This window comes from Heliangelus exortis, chromosome 1 (assembly GCF_036169615.1).
Source record: "Heliangelus exortis chromosome 1, bHelExo1.hap1, whole genome shotgun sequence".
Taxonomy (NCBI): Eukaryota; Metazoa; Chordata; class Aves; order Apodiformes; family Trochilidae; genus Heliangelus; species Heliangelus exortis.
Window position 1 is genome coordinate 88,675,162 of NC_092422.1, and position 18,601 is coordinate 88,693,762.

The 18,601-nt window shown below is 40.5% G+C and overlaps 1 protein-coding gene across 1 annotated transcript in view; it reads right to left on the reverse strand.

Annotated features, from left to right (window-relative positions):
- Window positions 1–974: 974 nt before the first annotated feature.
- Window positions 975–18,601, reverse strand: part of PCP4 (Purkinje cell protein 4) — a 52,192-nt gene continuing 34,565 nt past the window's right edge. The window contains exon 3 of the mRNA XM_071752532.1: window positions 975–3,272. Within this exon, the coding sequence (XP_071608633.1) occupies window positions 3,145–3,272 (128 nt within the window). The 3' untranslated portion in view covers window positions 975–3,144. The remainder of the gene's footprint in view (window positions 3,273–18,601) is intronic.

Consider the following 18,601-nt stretch of genomic DNA (forward strand, 5'->3'; position numbering starts at 1 on the left):
AAAAAGAGACTGGATGTGGCACTCAGTGCCATGGTCTGGTAACTGCAGCGGGAGTGGATCAAGGGTTGGACTTGATGATCTCTGAGGTCCCTTCCAACCCAGCCAATTCTGTGATTCTATGATTCTATGTGAACAAAGGATTTCTAAGGCTCAGGCAATTGTTCTGATCATTCAACTGTAGGTTATTCTCTTTTGGGACTATCTGACAGTAATTTGGAGCAGAAGCAGTATGGATGTGCCTGGGGAGGGTGTGGGTGTTTGTGGTGGGAGTGATAACCCTGCTCCCTGTAAAATCTACTGCTCTGAATAATCTTTCATGCTACCTCGGGGAGCTTTTTGTTTATTAGCACAGATATATACACCTCATTTAAATTTTGATTTCCATTACTTGGTTACTCCCGGCTAGGTAGTGCCAGTTAATTAACTGCGCCAGTTAGAGCTCTGGGAGTATCTGGTCAAAAACCTATATAATACCTGGAAAGTTTAAGTATCCTCTTTCACTCATCTCAGTGAAGTTTCTGGTTGACTCAAAGCCCTCTCTTCATCTCAGCAATGTCTTTGAAAAGTATGAGTTGACGGCAAGAAAGGAAATTAAAAACTGCCACTTTTGATATGAACGCAGGATCAATGAGAAGCAAAACTCGGGAGCAAGAAAGCTCTCCACTCCTGGGAACATGAACTGAATCTGGGAGGCAAACACATTTTTATGAAAAGGAAATCGAGAGAAGCAGCCCCAATTAATCCAACTTTCGTGCCAGTTCACTATTTCCTCATTATGTTTCACTGTGTGTTAAGACTGTATTTGTAAGATCCACTTTGAACTTCACATTAAAGAATAGCCATAACTCATTTACTAACAGCCCTTGTTGCTGTGCTCCAATAATGTAATCCTTTTCCCCGTGTTGCGAGCATATGATTATTCCTGTTGGGTAGGAAATTTAAGTCCAAGGAATGTCAGATCAAATATAAAAGCCTAGTGCTTACCCATAGTTTTTATTCAATTAAGTAGCCATTACAGAGCTCATGCTATTTCAAATTACATAATGCAGAACACAAATGCAGTCCTTCATTACAGATATATGTTAATCTAAACAAAATGGCACTAACACAATCCAAACCCATTACAATTTTTAAAGTATTACGCAAAGGTGATTATTATATGGTGAGCAGTCTCCGTGAATGACAAGCAGGGAACACATGACCTCTACAAACCACGCTTTGAGAGCAACAGCAGTGTTATTTGATGTTGATTTGTGAAATTCCTAAACAGAGAGAAATACTGCTGCTAATATATTCTCCTGGAGTGAGAGCTGCAGCTTGGAGAACTCTGATTTGCAGGTGATACGTGGGGTAAGTCAGATGCAGAGCTAGGACCTGGCACAAACAGAGGTGCCTAAGGCAGTGTGTAGGTGTTTATCACACAAGACCAAAAAGCCCTGTCCATTCCAACACAGCCTTGCTGTGCTTATTAAGCACCTCTCACACCATCTCTGTCTTCTGCTTTGCCCACAGGATCAGACTTTTTCTACTCAGCATCTCTGAGGACTCCCCCGAACCCACATGGTCCCAGAGCTCCTATCATTCATCGTCAGGTTTGGGGTCCTCACTGAATTGTTGCCCAGCACCCTAAGTGCCTTAACCTGCATAAGGCTGAGGATCTTCCCTTTGCAGTCCTGCAGCCTGCCTTTCAGGCACAGCTCTGCACCACTTTATATGCTGCTATAGACAGCTCTCCTGGGAAGCAATTCCCACCTGCATGAGGTCCTTCCTTTCCCTCTATTCCTATTCCTTGCTCATAGCTTTCTGCTTCCATAGAGTACTAATGGTATTTGTGTCCTTTGCCCTGATGAACAGAATATTCCTGTGGGAGGTGGGAGAGGAAAAATTAATCCCTTGAGGCAAAGCTGGGAATTATGCCTGAATCTCTCACACCTGAAGGAGACCCAACTCCAGGCTGTTCAGTTAAAGGCAGGCAGGCTGCCACCACTCAGCATGCCTGCCTCTTGTCAGCCTGGAGGTGAGCCTCATGCTGCCTTCTTGGAGAACCACTGCAAACACCAATCCTTCAGAAAGTGCTCTGATTTCCCTAGAGACAAAGATGCCTACTTGAATTCCTAAACCTGCTGATGAAGCCAAAGGAGGATATTTTTTTTACATGTCTCTGTAGTACGTGTCCCACTTGCTCGATCTAAACAGCTCCTTTTTCTGAGTACAAGGTACTTGTTTAAACCTTGTCTGAATCTTCCTCAGGAACAGAGTACAGAAGATTGCAAATAGAGAGAGGGAGTCTGTTATGATTTACTCATTAAACACTGTAAATTATATGAAAAGAGAGATACAGAAATAGTTACTGATTATGTAGAGAGTGAAAGCTGCATAAAAAAAAAAAAGTTTGGAGGATAAATTTCTATTTTTACAAATTATTAAAAAAACATACCAAAACAAAACCTTCCAAAGGTTACTGGAATTGCTTTTTGTATTTTGTGGCTATTTTTTTCCCCATAACAGTCAATGTGGTCCACATTAGGTAATGCTGAGGATTACTGTGCAAAAAAGAAAGGACAGAGACAATTTTCCCACTTTTGCCACTTTACTGGCATAATTGCAAGACAAAAATAAACTGTTCACTGCTTCCTACACCTCTTCCCCTCCTGCCAGCTTCTGTCTGCAACTTTTTACTTTCAGCTCATTACAAGAAAGTAATTTTATTGTCACATTTGGCTGGCAGCTGGAATTCTCCAAATGAGGTAAGCAGGGCTGAGATGCGTGCTCTCATCGCTCAGCAAAAACCTTGTAACATACGGTGCTGTTATGTCTCCAGGCGTTACGTGAAAGGGAAAAGAGGCATCTGGGCTGGGTTCATTTGTAATGCTGTGGTTACTGGATTAATATGAAAAGACAGATGAAGGCAGACACTTTAATTACTTCACCCTAACTTTTTATTACAACATCAAGTAAAGTGGTGAGTTACAGAGGATAATGGGCGTGAAACATCTGGGATGAAGTCACACACAAGCTCATGGTTTGTTATCTGCCAATGGGGTCTTAAATATTGATAATTTCTGTACATGCATCTTTGTGTTATTTCTGATTTTCTTGATAAATCATTTCAGGATTACTTTGTTTTAAGCTGTGAGGTAGCTGCTAAGACTGGGACCCCGCTTTTTTCTTCTGGAATTTTCTGAACTGGGACTGTATCGCCACAGCAGCCCGCTCTGTCTCTGGCGCGTCCATGTCTATGTCAAATTCCTCTTGAACCTTCTTCTGCCCATCTGCTCAAAGAAAACAAAACAAAACATCAACAGTTTTTTCAAACAGTGGTAAATCACTGGACAGCACAGGTGAAAAACCCTGCCCCCTCTATCCTTCACAGGCACAGCCATGACGATAGGGAGCATACTCAGAAAAAACCCTGGAACCAGTTTTGGCAAACAAAGCTGATCAAATCCTCCATCCCCTCCCAGCAGCAGAGACTGTGACAGCCTGTTGGTAGCTAAGACACCGAGGGGTGACATCCAAATGGTGCTCAGCAGTCACTGAGCATCACCCAGGTGTCTGAACGGAGCTTCTCCTGCCCCAGGGAGCTGACAGGAAGGGACAGACAGACTGCCCTGTGCCAGGTAGAAGTTACTCATATCCTTGTTTTTACTCTAAAGCAAAGGCACCTTAAAAATATTTTGAAATATGGATTCAGAACCTGTTCCTATCACAGCTCCTGCATTAGGGAGAGACACCATGCTTCCTAAAGCAAATTTCCATCTTCTTCACTTGTTTCCTGCCTCACCCCTTTTAACATGTCCCGTTCCCCCTTTGAATCATTTATGTTCCATCTCTCTGCTGCTGTGCTGATTCCCTCACATGTCTCCTGGCTCTGTTGCTGCCTTTCAGCTCCAACCCTTGGCTTTTTGCCTTCCTTTATTCCCCAGACCTCAGCTTTCAGTTCAACTGCATTCAGCCTCCACGTGGACAACACATCTGACTTCGCTGCATTTTGCCACATCCACCTACATGTTAAAAGTGCAGTCCTGACAAAATTCCTGCCCTTATTGCAAAGATAACCCTACTTTGCCTGAGCTAAGAAAGTGAGAACACACCAACCTCATTATACCATTGAGTTTCTCTTATCCACAAACTTGTTTGTGAAACTCACTTATATAATTGATGTATCCCAGTCCTGCAGTGAACGTCATGCCAGGAGTCTGCAGAAAACTCTGCTTAAAACAGCTTTAGGAATTCACCCATTGTGAACCACTTTGCTTTTTATTCTTGAGACTAATACCTCTAGGATGCTTATCCCAAAATACTGGTAAGGCAAATCAAGGGAAACACTTTATATATATCATGAAAATGAAAAGAAACTTATTCAGCACTCTCTCTTGCTCGTAGAAAAGAGGGATAATATGTTAGCAGGAGTCTTGCAATATTTCTTGCCTTTACTTCTTATTCATAACTCAGTGTTTTTGTCCCTTTTCCATGACCAGAATCCACTCTAAATAGGGCAAATACTTAAAGGAAAAGTTTTGGCATATTCCATGCTGACATTATTTTTAACTACATTAACCAAGTAAATTCAGCTATGTTGATATAAAAGAAATGCTCATTTAATATTTTGTTTTACTTAGAAGAATTTTAAAGAAGAAATATGAAAATATAAGAAGAAAGTAAGTCTGGAGAGGAAGAATAGCCTTACACCTTACCAAAACTTTGATTATACACTAAAATAAACAGTTAAATTTAGTTATGAAGATTTTATGGAAGAAAAGGAGCCATTCTAACATTACAACACACTTCCACAGCTATTAGATCCATGAATCTGCATGGTGTGTGTAACTATTCCAGCAACACAACCACCTTAGGTACAGAAATACAATTATTGCCTTACTTTTCATGGGCAAAGGCAAGTGAAGGTCAGAAGTGACTGTCTTACGTTCAGAAGTTGTTGACACAGCCAAAGAGAAAAATGAATTCTCCTATTAAAGCCATGATATATACTGAAACTTAAGAGTAGTGGCTTGTTAAAGAAACAGAAATGTCTGCACCAGTTCCTAAACCAGTAACACAACAACACTTAAGAGAAAATCTTCCTATTAGTGTATACCATTACCTCTACTTTGCCATGTACACAACTGAGATTATTTTTTAAATTGAATTTCAAAAGGAATTACCATTTTCACAATGACTTAGTATCATTTTGCTATTACTTTAGGGGTCTGGCTTTGGTTTGGTATTTATGGGTTAAAGATAACAAGGACAAGATATTACATCATTTGATATGAAAACAAATAAAAAAGGGACTTTAAATCATTCTGTACAAAATCAAAAATTTTCAGTTAGAACTTGTAAATAGAGACTTTTCATTTGAAATTTTTGAGTGACAAAAAATCAATAGCCTGATCAGCTTGCTCTTGTACTAATCACTTTGTGATGACAGTAATATGAAAATAAAAACTTTTACTTGTCCATGTGTCAGAATCTCTCCTCTATTAATAGAGTCCTATTATTTTGAAGAGAATAATATCACTCATAGAGAAATATTCTTATTTTTTATGGAGAAATATTTTACCAGAATGATTGTACTAGTAATGTAGTAAGCATTTAATTGGCTTTGAAATTGATGAAACTAATGTTTTCTCTTTGCTTGATGATTTTCATTTTGTTGTTACATTCTGAGTTTTAGTTTCCTCTCTAGCCACCCACCACACACAGCTGTCAGTCTTAACAGTAGAAAACAAACGTGGAGTTTATGCATCAATTTTAGCTTTTCAGTAAATAAATTACTGTCCCTTGGAAATGTCAATACAGAAAACTAGATGGATGGATGGACAAGTAAACACAATTAGTTCCAAGCCTCCTGATGAAATTTGGCTTGTACAACTCATTTACTATTACAGCCAAGTCTAGCACTATGTTAACTTGCAGTAGTGACTCAGCAATCTTACATTAAGATTTTATACTTAACAAAATCTAGCATCTAGTATAACTTTTCTCTAGATTTTTCGGGCCAGTTAATCTTTGCTTGATATGAACCATCATCACTGCCTTAAATAATTGTACTGCAATAATTTACCATACCTGAAGATCTACAATAATTTACAATATCTTAAGATCTGACTAATTTTTTTTTTTGTGACCCATTCTTGATGAAATTGACCCCAAAATTCCTTATGAACTCGTTCTGTATTTCTCCTTTTCCCATCACCAAAAAGAAATGGTAGGATAAGAAGTTTTCGGTCATGATTTAGACTTGTAGATTAAGCAGTTAGAAATGTTTAGAAGGGTGAAGATTTTTAATGAGTTATGTATAAATGATTTTTTAGCTTACCAGATGGTAGAGATATGTATATATGTATACTAGTTACACATGTACACATGATGTGCATTATAAAACAACATGTATATCATCTATATATAATGTAGATGACATACCTGTTTTCTTCCTCCCTATGCCCCTCTTTATCCTTCTCTTTCTATATACATGTAAGGTGTATCTGCACTGGAATATATAGAGTATATATATATATGTATATAGAGAGAAATACACAGACATATTTGCTTGAAGAGTTTTAAGTCCTGTTTTAAACTGAAAAGATATGGATGGGCTATCTCCTAATTTTTGGGAGTGGATTCTCTTGGGGTTCTCCCCAAAACATTTTCTGTTGATGACTGTCAACACTGATACTTTAACAGATGGACTGTCAATCTGGAGAGAAAATTAAGTATGTGCCTTCTGTGGCTTTCTGTATTCTAAGGGAAAAAAAATTTAGCTTTTACCTTGAGTTGCTTTACTAAAAGTAGTCTAATGATTTAAAATGTATCACACCCCACTAAGTACACTGTTCTTGTTTTACTGTTTAGTTAAAGAGCATGAGTTCCAGCTCCCCATAGAACTAGATGATCTTCCTTCCAACCCAAACCATTCTATGATTCTATGAATTAAGAATCAGCCCACTTAATTACAGCAAAAACCCAATGTGTGCACAGACTAGAGATGACCTCACTGTACAAATATGAATGACTGAAAGCCTTTTTGCACCTTTCCTACTATATATGCACCACACCAGCTTTTACCTACCAGTAACTGTTTAGATATATCAGACATTCAGGCTATAAAGTTTGAATGCTCATACTGTAAAATTTATTTTGAGAACTAAAACCAAGCCCATAGAAACCTCCCTCACTGTCTCCCACTTCTTGGAGCACAGCTTCAACTTCTTGATGAGTACCATCCCAAGGAGCACCCCATGCTCCAGCACCAGTCTGGTACTACAGACTACTTTGGCAGTACCAAAGACTGAGACAACTTGCAGGGTGCAGATTTTACTTCAATATATGCAATAGTCATCCCAGCAGGAGAGCCTGAAACAGTGTCTAATTAGCTGTTTTTCAGATCTAACATACTGAAAGCTCATTTCACATCGCTGCAATTGAAAAAGATCTATTTATTCCATTTCCAGATGAAACATTAGAATGCTGTCTCTGCAATCTGTTACGGTGCCGCATAATCCATTGCAAACACTGGGTGGATAATGAAGCTGCCTGTAACAAGGAAAATAATCAAATCTTACACACAAATCTACACAGCAAACTCTCAAGAAATGTAGTGCAAGTGTAATTATTCACAAATATGCCTTCAGCTATTTCTTTCATTTACTTTTCAACTATAAAGGAAAATTAATTGTGACAACACTGGAAAAAGAAAACGCTGCTTATTCCATGTGGGATAAAAGCCTAAAGCTGTCTTCTGTGACCTTTGAACACAGGCTGTCCCCAAAGTGTTTATGGAAGGGCAAAAGCTGGTAGGATGGACTTGGGGAGCCTCCAAAGGAAAGAGAGATTACTTGTCACCTTTTGCAAAAACTTTCAGCATGAAAAATTGCATGTGCTGGAACCTCTAACTGGCATTTCGTGTCTCAAGTTCTACCCTCTGCCCCTGATAGCCCAGACCACATCCAAGAGAAATTACAGGACTACACTGGAGATGGAATAGATTCAAAAGAATATTGCATTTTTCAGAGGCTGAAGTGCAGCGTTTGGAAAAAGACTAAATGAAGTGTGAGACAGAATTACAGTGCCCCGTAACACGCCAGGAGCATTACTTCGCCTTAGGCAGGGCCATTACCTCCCACTGCTCAAAAGATCATTCAAGCTGTGACAATCTTTATGCTACTCTGATCCCAAGCTATTACACCAGTCTGTCCAATGAGGCAGAACAGTTGTAAGTAAAGGAGGACTAAAATGGGCAGGAATCTCAAGGATGTTGACATACATGTGAAGCAGTACCTTTATGTGAGGGGAAGAGTCGTTTTACCTGACTGGACATCACAAAGCAACTGGCCAGATAGAGCAAACATACGGGTGCTTAGGTGTATGGAGGCCAGATTTAACTCCTGACAAGTACCAGTTTTGAAAGTCAAAAGTTGATGTGACCATTCTGCCCCTTCTGTTTTCACAGCTGAGGGGTGAGCAAGTGAAAGGCATGGTCTTAACTTCTTCTAGGGACGTCAATCTAGCCTTTCCCCTTGGTGTAAGGTGAGTGAAAACAGCACCATAACTGATCTTACAGCTGAAGAAAGGAGATGGTCTACTTCCCAAGCATAAATCTTCAGTCACTTGCTGGGGTCACATTGCCCAGCAGACTTGCTCTGAGCCTTTGTTTTGATCACCCATCTGCTCCTCAGCACTGTCACTTCACAGAACAGCTGAAAAGATAGCTATGTTAGGGGAGTGGATGTTGACCAAGACAAGAAAGAAGTCTTAATCTGACTTCACCTCCTTTTATTTATTTCCTACTCTTATTTTGCTGAGTGAAATGCCAAGTGGTGGCCTCTCTAAGATGATCAAGTCAGCAACTACAGTCTGTTGCTCTCTGTGGTATCAGGCACAAATATCTCACAGAGGCTTGAGCACTGCAATGGTTTTGCATCCTCACTGTGGTTTAGTGTTTGTGAATTCCAGCTGTGGTCTGGGGAGACAGGCTTCAGACTTTGCCTCAGGAACACTCCAGTGATGGGATGTCCAATGAAAAGTATTATAAGAGGAGCATGTCTGCCTGCACAGAATCATAGAAAGTTAGGAGTTGGAAGGGATCTCAAAAGATCATTGAGTCCAACCCCCCTGTCAGAGCAGGGTCACCTCCAGCAGGTCACACAGGAACGTGTCCAGGAGGGTTTTGAATGTCTCCAGGGAAGGAGACTCCACAGCCTCCCTGGGCAGCCTGTTCCAGTGCTCTGCTACCCTCACAGTGAAAAAAATCCTTCCTTATATTTATAGGGAACCTCCTATGCTCCAGTTTATAACCATTGCCCCTTGTCCTATTATTAGTCACCCCTGAGAAAAGCTTTACTTCTTCCTCCTGGCACTCACCCCTTACATATTTATAAACATTAATGAGGTCACCCCTCATTCTCCTCTCTCCAAGCTGAAGAGCCCCAGCTCCCTCAGCCTTTCCTCATAAGGGAGATGTTCCTCTCCTTCAGTCATCTTGGTTGCTCTGTGCTGGACTCTTTCAAGCAGTTCCCTGTCCTTCTGGAACTGAGAGGCCCAGAACTGGACACAATATTCCAGATGTGGCCTCACCAGGGCAGAGTAGAGGGGGAGGAGGTTAGTATAGCAGGCTAATGAAAGCTCATTAGTACAGTACCTGCATAAACTGAGAGGCAGACTCCATGATACTGCTGGTGTATACAATATTCCCATTGTCTATAATGACCTTAGTTCATCAGGACATTATTGACATTTCTGTTAGCTCTGCCTGCCTCCTGAATTATTGTCTAAGCACACAACTCTAAAAGATTACTTATTTCACATGCATGTTCCTTATGTCACAAGACAAAATTTTGGTCTGATTTTCCTAGACAGATGCACCAATTGAAAGGCATTGGCTTGTGTGATATTACTGACTAATCCCCACTTCGAGGATCATTTGCAAAAGACCTGAATCCCTTGAAACCTTGTAACTACTTGCTTACCAACACACTCTCATAATGCTAACACTGCACCAGGCCTCTGTGTGACAGCCTCCTGGCCCCATCAGCCACAAAAGGCAAATCCTCTGAGTCCTCTGAGCTGCAACCATGGGACTATGCAAAACAAAAATTCTTCTTCCTCTTCCTATCCATTTCTGCACAACTGGGTATCACTATCTGACTTAAGTAAGCCAACTCAAATGTTCACCTATTTCATTTTTAAGGACAATTTTTCTCTAACTAGCTTAGGAATAAGACAATAGTTTTTTCTCCTAATCATTAAAAATGCTGCATGGTGACAAGGACTATGTCACTACATTTGTTCTTGTTTCTTCACTCCATAATGAACTCAGACAATGAACTCAGACAAGGGCCACCTTCCAAAGTCAAGGGCTGCCTGTTCTGTTTGACTGGCAGTGGGTAGGCACTCAACAGCAGGGAGGTTATGGGCTTATTATACAAGGATGTTAATTTTCCATGGGCATTTTCATTTGAAGGTGGTAGGCACTGGAACAGTGTAACGTCCACACAGCAGCCATCTCTGGAACTGCAGAGAAACCCCTGGAGCTCAGCAGTGTCCTGTGACTTCAAAAGCACAGTGTGAAGGGAAATAAAGGTTATCATTAGAGATCATATCAAATCTGACAGCTATTTTTATCCAAACCACACCAACTAGCCCCTTAATATCCCTTAAAGCAAGCCAGAAAAGAATGAACATCTTTTGAGTTAACAGTAAATTACATTCTGGTATAAAGATCACTGCATTAGGCAACTGGAATCCTTTCTGCTTCAAACTGACCTTTGCTTTTGTAATGCAGTGTTGCTATCTCAAATTTGAAAAATTAGTTTTGATGTAGAAACTAGTGGCTGTTCTTTTATGATTTAAAAAATGTTATTTCAGCATGAGGTTTTTGAAGTGTCTGATTAATCTTTTTTTTTCCTAGTTGCAATAATGTTGGAGAGCAGCAACAGTATTTGTGACATAAGATAAACAAAGCACAAAATTATGTACATTGGGCTAACATAAAGAAACAGATGGGAATGCTAATAAAATTCAGTTTACAAAAATTGTATTTTAACTAATTCATAGCCAACTACAAATTAACTGATTTTGCTCAACAATTAATAGAGAGAAAAGAGTTAATGGAGATCTACAAGGTGTTCTGGGCACAAAACTAGAGGCATAGTTCACATGGAGACGTCACTTGCAGAGCAGACTTTTCAGAAGTTTAACAAGGAACACAGCAAATTAAAATAAGCATTTTAGCTGTACAATCTCATTACTCACTAGTATCTGAGGAGTGCTAGACTGACTGGCAAATATAATGCAGGCCTCTGGCAGCTAAAACAAAGTGGTGTTGGGGACCAAGTGCTGGCACAGTCAGGTCCCTCTGTCACTGCAGGATGATGCCTCAACAGCATGGATAAGACACTTAGCCTTAACTATAAACTAGAGGAAGGTAGATTTAGACTGGAAGTTAGGAAGAAGTTCTTCACCATGAGGGTGGTGAGACTCTGGAACAGGTTGCCCAGAGGGATGGTGGAAGCCCCATCCCTGGAAGTTTATAAGGACAGGCTGGATGAGGCTCTGAACAACCTGATCTAGTGGGAGGTGTCCCTGTCCATGGCAGGGGGCTCGGAACTACGTGATCTCAAAGGTCTCTTCCAAACCTGAAAATTCTGTGATTCTAAGTCCTCTGTTCCAAGAGAGAGTGCCATGATCCTCCTCACAAGTTCAGTCTAAAGTTAATGGGGGGGGGTTTCTGCACCTGCATGCCTGGGATCCCCAATGTCCCAGCAAAACTTTAAATGGAGATTGTTATTACCTGCTTTTAATTTCCTGTGTAGTTTGCAGCTCTCACTTTCTCAGTAAACACTGTACCTTTAAACAGCTCTGCTGTTCGACTGTGGAAAGGGCTACATTTCAGCAGTGTGTGAAGCAAGTCTCCCTCTAGCCTTGCTAGTCAACTGCTTGATTAATATATGATCAGTTACTCTCCTATTATGGTAGCGCTCAGGCACTCCAAGCCATAGCTGGGAACCCTAATGTGGTTACAAACGTGGAACAATAAATTCTCTCCTCTCAGCCACCCCTCTGTACTCTGACCTTTACAAAAGTGTCTTCAGCAACAAAGTTTAAAATAACAACACGAGAACTTGCTCAGGGCTCTACTCGGCTATGGCTGCACCAGCACACGGGGACCATCCACAGCTTGGCCAGCACATAATCCTCACTGCAGCCACCAGCGTGGCTGGGACCATTCCTGCCTGGCTACTGTGGCTGCACGGCATGGCTAGGATCCTGCCTGCAGGCACGGGGGACAAGAAGACTCTGGGGTTCTGAGGGACAGAGAGTTCAGCTCTATGGATGCGAGCCAGGTTGTGGCACTTCGCATCTAACTCACAAAAGGCTTTAATCCATTTTATTTTCAGAGATGGAGGCCCCAGCACTTCAACACACTCTGTAGCTCTAGCCTGACAGGGAACCGAGTGAAAATGAGTTAGTGCTTGCTGTTAATTATGACCAACAGTACCTGAGAGCTCTTGGAAGGCAAATGTGAAAGGGGATGTTCATCATCAAAGGTGATACAGCCTCCCTTGTGTTGAACAATGGCTTTGCCTTCCAGGAATGCTTCCCCCACCTCCTTCTCTCTTTTTAGAGTTTGCAAAAGTAGCCAGGGAATAAGCTCAGAAAAATGGCAGTGATCACACTGTGCCACGCAGAGCAGGAGAAAAGGGGGCTCAAATCCATGCACTACCAAAGTGAGATGAGCTGGGGAAGATGGCATAGATTACAGAGAAAAACCTGTCCATCAGGAAAAGGAGGGGAGTCAACCAAAAGAACTGTGGAATAGAATCAGAAAGTGTTTCTCTTCACACACAAAAAGAAGAAGATGAAAAGCGAGATTTTACCCTATTCATCTTCAAAGTGGAAAATAAGGTCAGTTTCTAGGCGGCATTGTATACTGGCAGATCTCTGTTAGCAACTAATGAGAGCTATTTTTAGTTTTCACAGTAACTTTAATAAAAACTGTTACATGAGAGCTTGGAAAGTGACAGTGAGAAGATATTCTTCTCTTGTAAAAATCCATCACCAGGTTTTAATTACAAAGGATCTAACCACACACTCAGCAGCTGACAGTGTAATGTAAAGAACTGAGCTTTACCATTCAAAGTTATGTTCTTAAGCAAAGGAGTCATTTCACTATCTTCTGTGCCTTATCATTTGGTATCAAGTAACACCTTGTAAATAAGATTTCTGGAAGAACCATTTACTTTACTGCATAGATTAAATGCAAGAAAGGAACAACTTAAATTAAATCCACACGCTGCAACTTTTATTAGCATGAACGTGGGCACTGTTGTGTGCTGCTAATAGGATTATTACTAGACATGATCCCACCATGAAAAAGCCACTGGTTTAATACAGGTATTTACTATGTTTTTTTAGCATCTTGCACATTGTGCCAGTTTGGGGGAGGCTGTGGAGGCAACTGGGCCATTGTCAAAGTCTTGAAGATAGAAGTAGAGCTTGTATGGTTAAAAATGTCAGAGAAGCATCTGGAGTCCTTTGGAGACAGAACAAAACTGTCACGGGGAACTTGATCACCCCAACAGACAGGGTTGAACCATCTTGATCGAAGAGATTTTTTGGGAGTGGATATGGCAAAAGTAAGTTTGTCAGCCCTCCATAAAACCAAATACACCCCCTCAGTAAAGCCCCAGAGATGCAACTGATAATAACCTTAGGCTTCTGGACCAACACCAGGCTGTTCAGTCACATTCTGAAGAAAGACCAGCATAGTCTGATAGACATCAATTTACCACCAGGCTTGGCCTTTCAGTAGACATTACACTGTTCTCCATCAGCTGGCTTTGTAACTTCTGCTCCAGCATCCACAAGTGCAGCCAGATGTAGTGCTGGATTGATGCTAGTAGTCTCACTGAATATTTGGTATAATGAAACTCTCACGAAAGGTACAGAATTTTAATGCCTCTGACTCCTGAAAGCAGTTACCCAGCTGTAGTTTTCCATCAGCAAGCAAAGAAATTCTGTTACAGGAGTGTTCTAGGAAAATTCCACTGTATTCTTTTGCTTGAGCTGAATAGAATCATTAATTTGAATTTACAATGTCTCCATTGAACATAAACCCCTACAATATATGTTTATTTGCCCTGCAGGCTGGTTTGCTTGACTTTCTTAGGAAGAGAAGGGCACCCCAGGAGAATGCATGAAAGCACTGAAATAGCAGTTAGGGGAAGACAAATGAAATCCCTTGGCAATATTGCTCTGAAAGAGGATGAGACTGAATTGGATGCTGGAGGGTGTTGTCAGTGTACTCCAGGCTGTCTTATCCAGCAGTCATTCAGAAAGCCATGTTACATGTGCAGAAGCTCATTAGACCCAACAGTTAAAATCTGGATTCTTGATATCAAAAAGCTCTGTCCAGTTAATGAGGAAAAAAAAAATCACCTAGCCTAATTTAGAATCATAGAATCATTTAGGTTGGAAAAAATCTTTAAGATGAAGTCCAACCATAAAAAAACAACCAAACAAACAAATAAAAAAAAGCCCCCAGGACTCCCAAACTTGCATGGGATGTGTTTACATGGGAGCTCATCAGCATCTCACTTTAGAAAAGATATCAATAGAGAAAAACAAGCACTCTGGGAATACAATTCATTTGACCTACTTTGGGCAGACATTTTAGGACAGCATGAATCTCTTCCTTGAATCCCCTCCTATATTGACTAGTTCTGTTACCTATAAGGGGTGCTGAGGGTTACTAGTTCAGATAGATATATATTAATACTCAATCAAACGAATAACATTCCTTAAGCCTGAGTGATGCCTGAACTACACCCTGTAGAATTTTATATGCACATATTTATCTGCTATTTCATGTGAAATTCTCTCTCCACAGATAAAGTATTTAGCCCTTATGAAAGGTACTACACCAAAATGTAATGGCTAAGAAATCCTATTTGCTTCAGGAAGGAAGAAAATAAAATAGAGGCATATCTTACACTACTCCATCTGTGTGATTCTGTCTCATTGCTAACCAGCAGGAAGCAGCTCACCTTCAGAGGGTCAAAAAAGTGCTTGTTCTCTCTGCTGAGATTGCCAGTGAAGCTGCCAGTTGTGCAGCTGATCTGGATCCCTTCATGTCCCCTCAGGAGCTGACTGGACAGTCTGCTTACGTTTCTCTTTTTATAGATATACATTTGAACAAAAAACCTTGGATCAGCACCTCTTGCTTTCTTTTTGATTTTTTTTTTCAAGAATGGTGAATTTTTGTGCGTGTATGTGTGTCTCCATGCTATGGAGAAGCTATTTCTTCCTCAAAAGCTTTTTCTTTTTTTGAAGTCTACATCAATAAGACTTCTTGTATTTCCCTAATAAGGGATTACAGTTAACAGCATGACAAGCAATATCAAATGCTTCATATGAACAATCAGCCAAATGACAGTTGCTGTAAGAACTATGATTGATTTTGCAAGCTACTGCAAACACCAAATCTGTGCTCTGCTCTTCAGCTAATAATGAGCCAGGTGATGGCTGCTGTCATGCTGGAGAGGAGATACTCAAAGGAACCTTACTGCATCTAGCATGTGTCAAAGGCAGCCATTACTTGAAGGACTGAGACTACATAAAGAAATAAAATGGGTGAGTCAGAGGTACTAGATGTGCTGGAGCAGACAAGCACCTTTTAAAAGGTATTGTTAGCCATTCTTCTCCTTCCTGATTCAAGCCAAGGAAGGCCCCCACTGCCATGAAATTAGAGTCTGCATGAAGTCCACAGAAAACCACACCAACCACCTCCTAATAACAGTTGCCCAGCACAGATCCTTCCTCCTTTGTTCCTGGGTCTTCTGCAGCATCTGTGGGGAAGCCACGGCTTCTACACTGAAATCTCAGCTGTTGTGCACTCGGTAGAGAATTCTGATTTTACCAAACACACAAAGTCTCTAAATGCCAAAGCACACAAGCTACTGCTTCATCACTCCTTAATGGAAGAAAAACAAAGCCCCCATACATCCTCATCGTAGTTTTCCTTTTTTGTTTAGCATCAGTTTCTATAGTTTCGGAAAGTTAATGTGATTATTGGCTCTGAAACGGAACATGAGCACAGCTCTGCTCTTCCACAAATTTCCTCTCAAGAAGTAATAGAAAAGAACTTATTGGCACATAAGACAATTTACTGTTTGGCATAAGGGAGTAAAAAATGGCAATGAATAGATTCTCTACAAGAGCAGGGAATGAATCCAGAAGGGCAAGGTGCCCTTCCCAGCAGCTTGTTCATTACTTATAGACAGTTACTGTATTGTGAGGCCGAGGCTTGGAATTCTAACAAGTCAATACCAAAGCTCTGTGAGATTTCTCAGCACTGACTTCAGTGTCTGTATTTATTGAGTGAGGACTGATGGTATAGGGTAATGTAATTTTCCAAGCCTTTTCAAAGTACCAGAGATTAATGAGCAAGGTCAGGCATCAAAGGCACTAGATAGTACTTTAAATCCTAGTTCTGCTTTTTTTTTTTTTTTCCCTATCTCATAAAAAAAATAAAGTTCCAAACCTTCTAGGTCCAAGGCACTGACTCGGCAATATCTTCTTTTGAACTTGATGCTATTTCAGATAAATGGTAGAGGGTTGTTCCCACATAGGAGCATAACTATATGTCCTGACAAGCATCTGACTAAAGTACAGATCATTAAGAGTTGCAGTGGGCTTATTCTCGAGTACATAAGCAAGGAGAAGGAGCAACCCCCTTTTTACACCCTATATATTGATAAATCACACTTACATATTTATTTCTTTTTTGAAGTTAGTGAAATCAAGCAGGGTTTTCCAATAAAGTCCCAGTGAAATGAGAATATAAGAAGAGAGGTCGATATTCCTAGCTCTTTATCTGTATCAGGAGGTTATGGAGCAGGGAAGGGAAAAATGGCCACATTATCCTGACAGATGGTGAACTTAACAAACCCACACAGTACACTGAAAAAGCAAAGAAAGGCTGTACATGCTTGAGGGACAGTACATTTCTGAGTTGCCAATGGAAGTGCTGGCTATGAAGTATCTCACTGGCCCATCACCCAAAGCTGCCTTCCTGCCCTCAGAGCTTAAACAAATTACTTCTGTCAACTGGAGCATTCCCTGGCCTTGTCCTTTTCCAGAAGTTACTGTTATCCCTTTTCTCTCTCCCCCATCCTGATCCAGCAGCAACTTCCTTTTGCTGGCCAATCCCACCTAACAGGGTTCACCCAACTCCTAAACATTAGGAGTGAATGTTGATGCTTTATCTCAAGCACAATTACAGGGAAAAAAAAAAAAAAATCTACATAACTTCTAGGCAATGCATTAGAAACTGCTAGCACAATGAGCCACAACAAGTTCCAAAGAGAAAATCTTTCCTAAAAATTGATGGTAAAAGCTTTGTATCCTTGCAGATTTGCAAGGTCTTCCTGAAAATCAGAAAGTGCTGGAATGATTTGCTTTTAAATATAAAAGGTTTTAAGTGCAAATAATGCAAAAACATTTTAAAACCCAAGCTTTATTTATGTGAGGTTGTTTGGAAGAGAGGTTCCTATTCCTATACCATTCTACCATTGCTACCTCACAATTTTTCATCTGGGGCCTTTTAAGAATTGCTATTTTAAGACAATTTTATCAGGAAGGGGGGGCATTGATTTCACCGAGTGCTACAATTTCAATTAGAAAGTTATTAAACCAAATGCCAGATAGTCTAATTGACATGAAACGAGTCCAAGGAGTAAAGGTTTCCCTCCTGCTTCAGTTTTATGTCTATTGAACACATATAACTGTATTAAAAAAAAAATAAAGTTTGCAAAGATAAGCATGGAAGAGTTGGTAAAACACTAACTACATTGACACCATCCAACAATTAATTCAGTTAACTTTACATATACAACCTTAATTACAGATAATCTCATTTCAAATTCTTGACTTTGCAACTTTCAAAGTCTTAGCATCACATTGTGTTTCCCTGATTTAAAGAAAAAAAAATTTTGCTAGAGCATATGGACACCAACATGTTTCCTCAGCATGACTGCTTGGAACTGCTAGATCCACCACATAGATGTCTTATTTTAATGAAGTAACTAAGAGTGGTTGTAGGCTGCTGTCCTCTACTTGAGTCAGAAGAAAATAGCACGAGTTGCATATTTTGCTCGTGACTTTCACAGGGCTGAACAAAAGGAACAATGAGACAATGGAAGGCATGCACTGAGGGCTCAGGGACTTCATTGCTCACTGATGCCTTCAGACGTGGTGGTCATTTCTGTTCCAGCTCATCTGTACAAACTCAGGACTAGCCCCATCTCTTTCCCAGCCTAAATCCTTACCATGGCTCCCAGTAGATTTCTACAAAGCTATTTCTTTATTTAGCTAGTCCTAGTCCCCAAAACTCTACTAGGGTATATTCTTAGCCTCAGAACTCCACCCCAGCCCCTTCCCACACTACCTGGCTCCTGGCCTCCTCTGGTTCTCTCATCTCCATTCATATTCCTCCCTCCCAGTCCCAGTTTTCATTCAAAAGTATCAATCCCTCACTAATACTTTGTGGTTTTAACTTCCCTGATTGAGACTTACTGAACTTCTTTGTCAGCCCATCCTT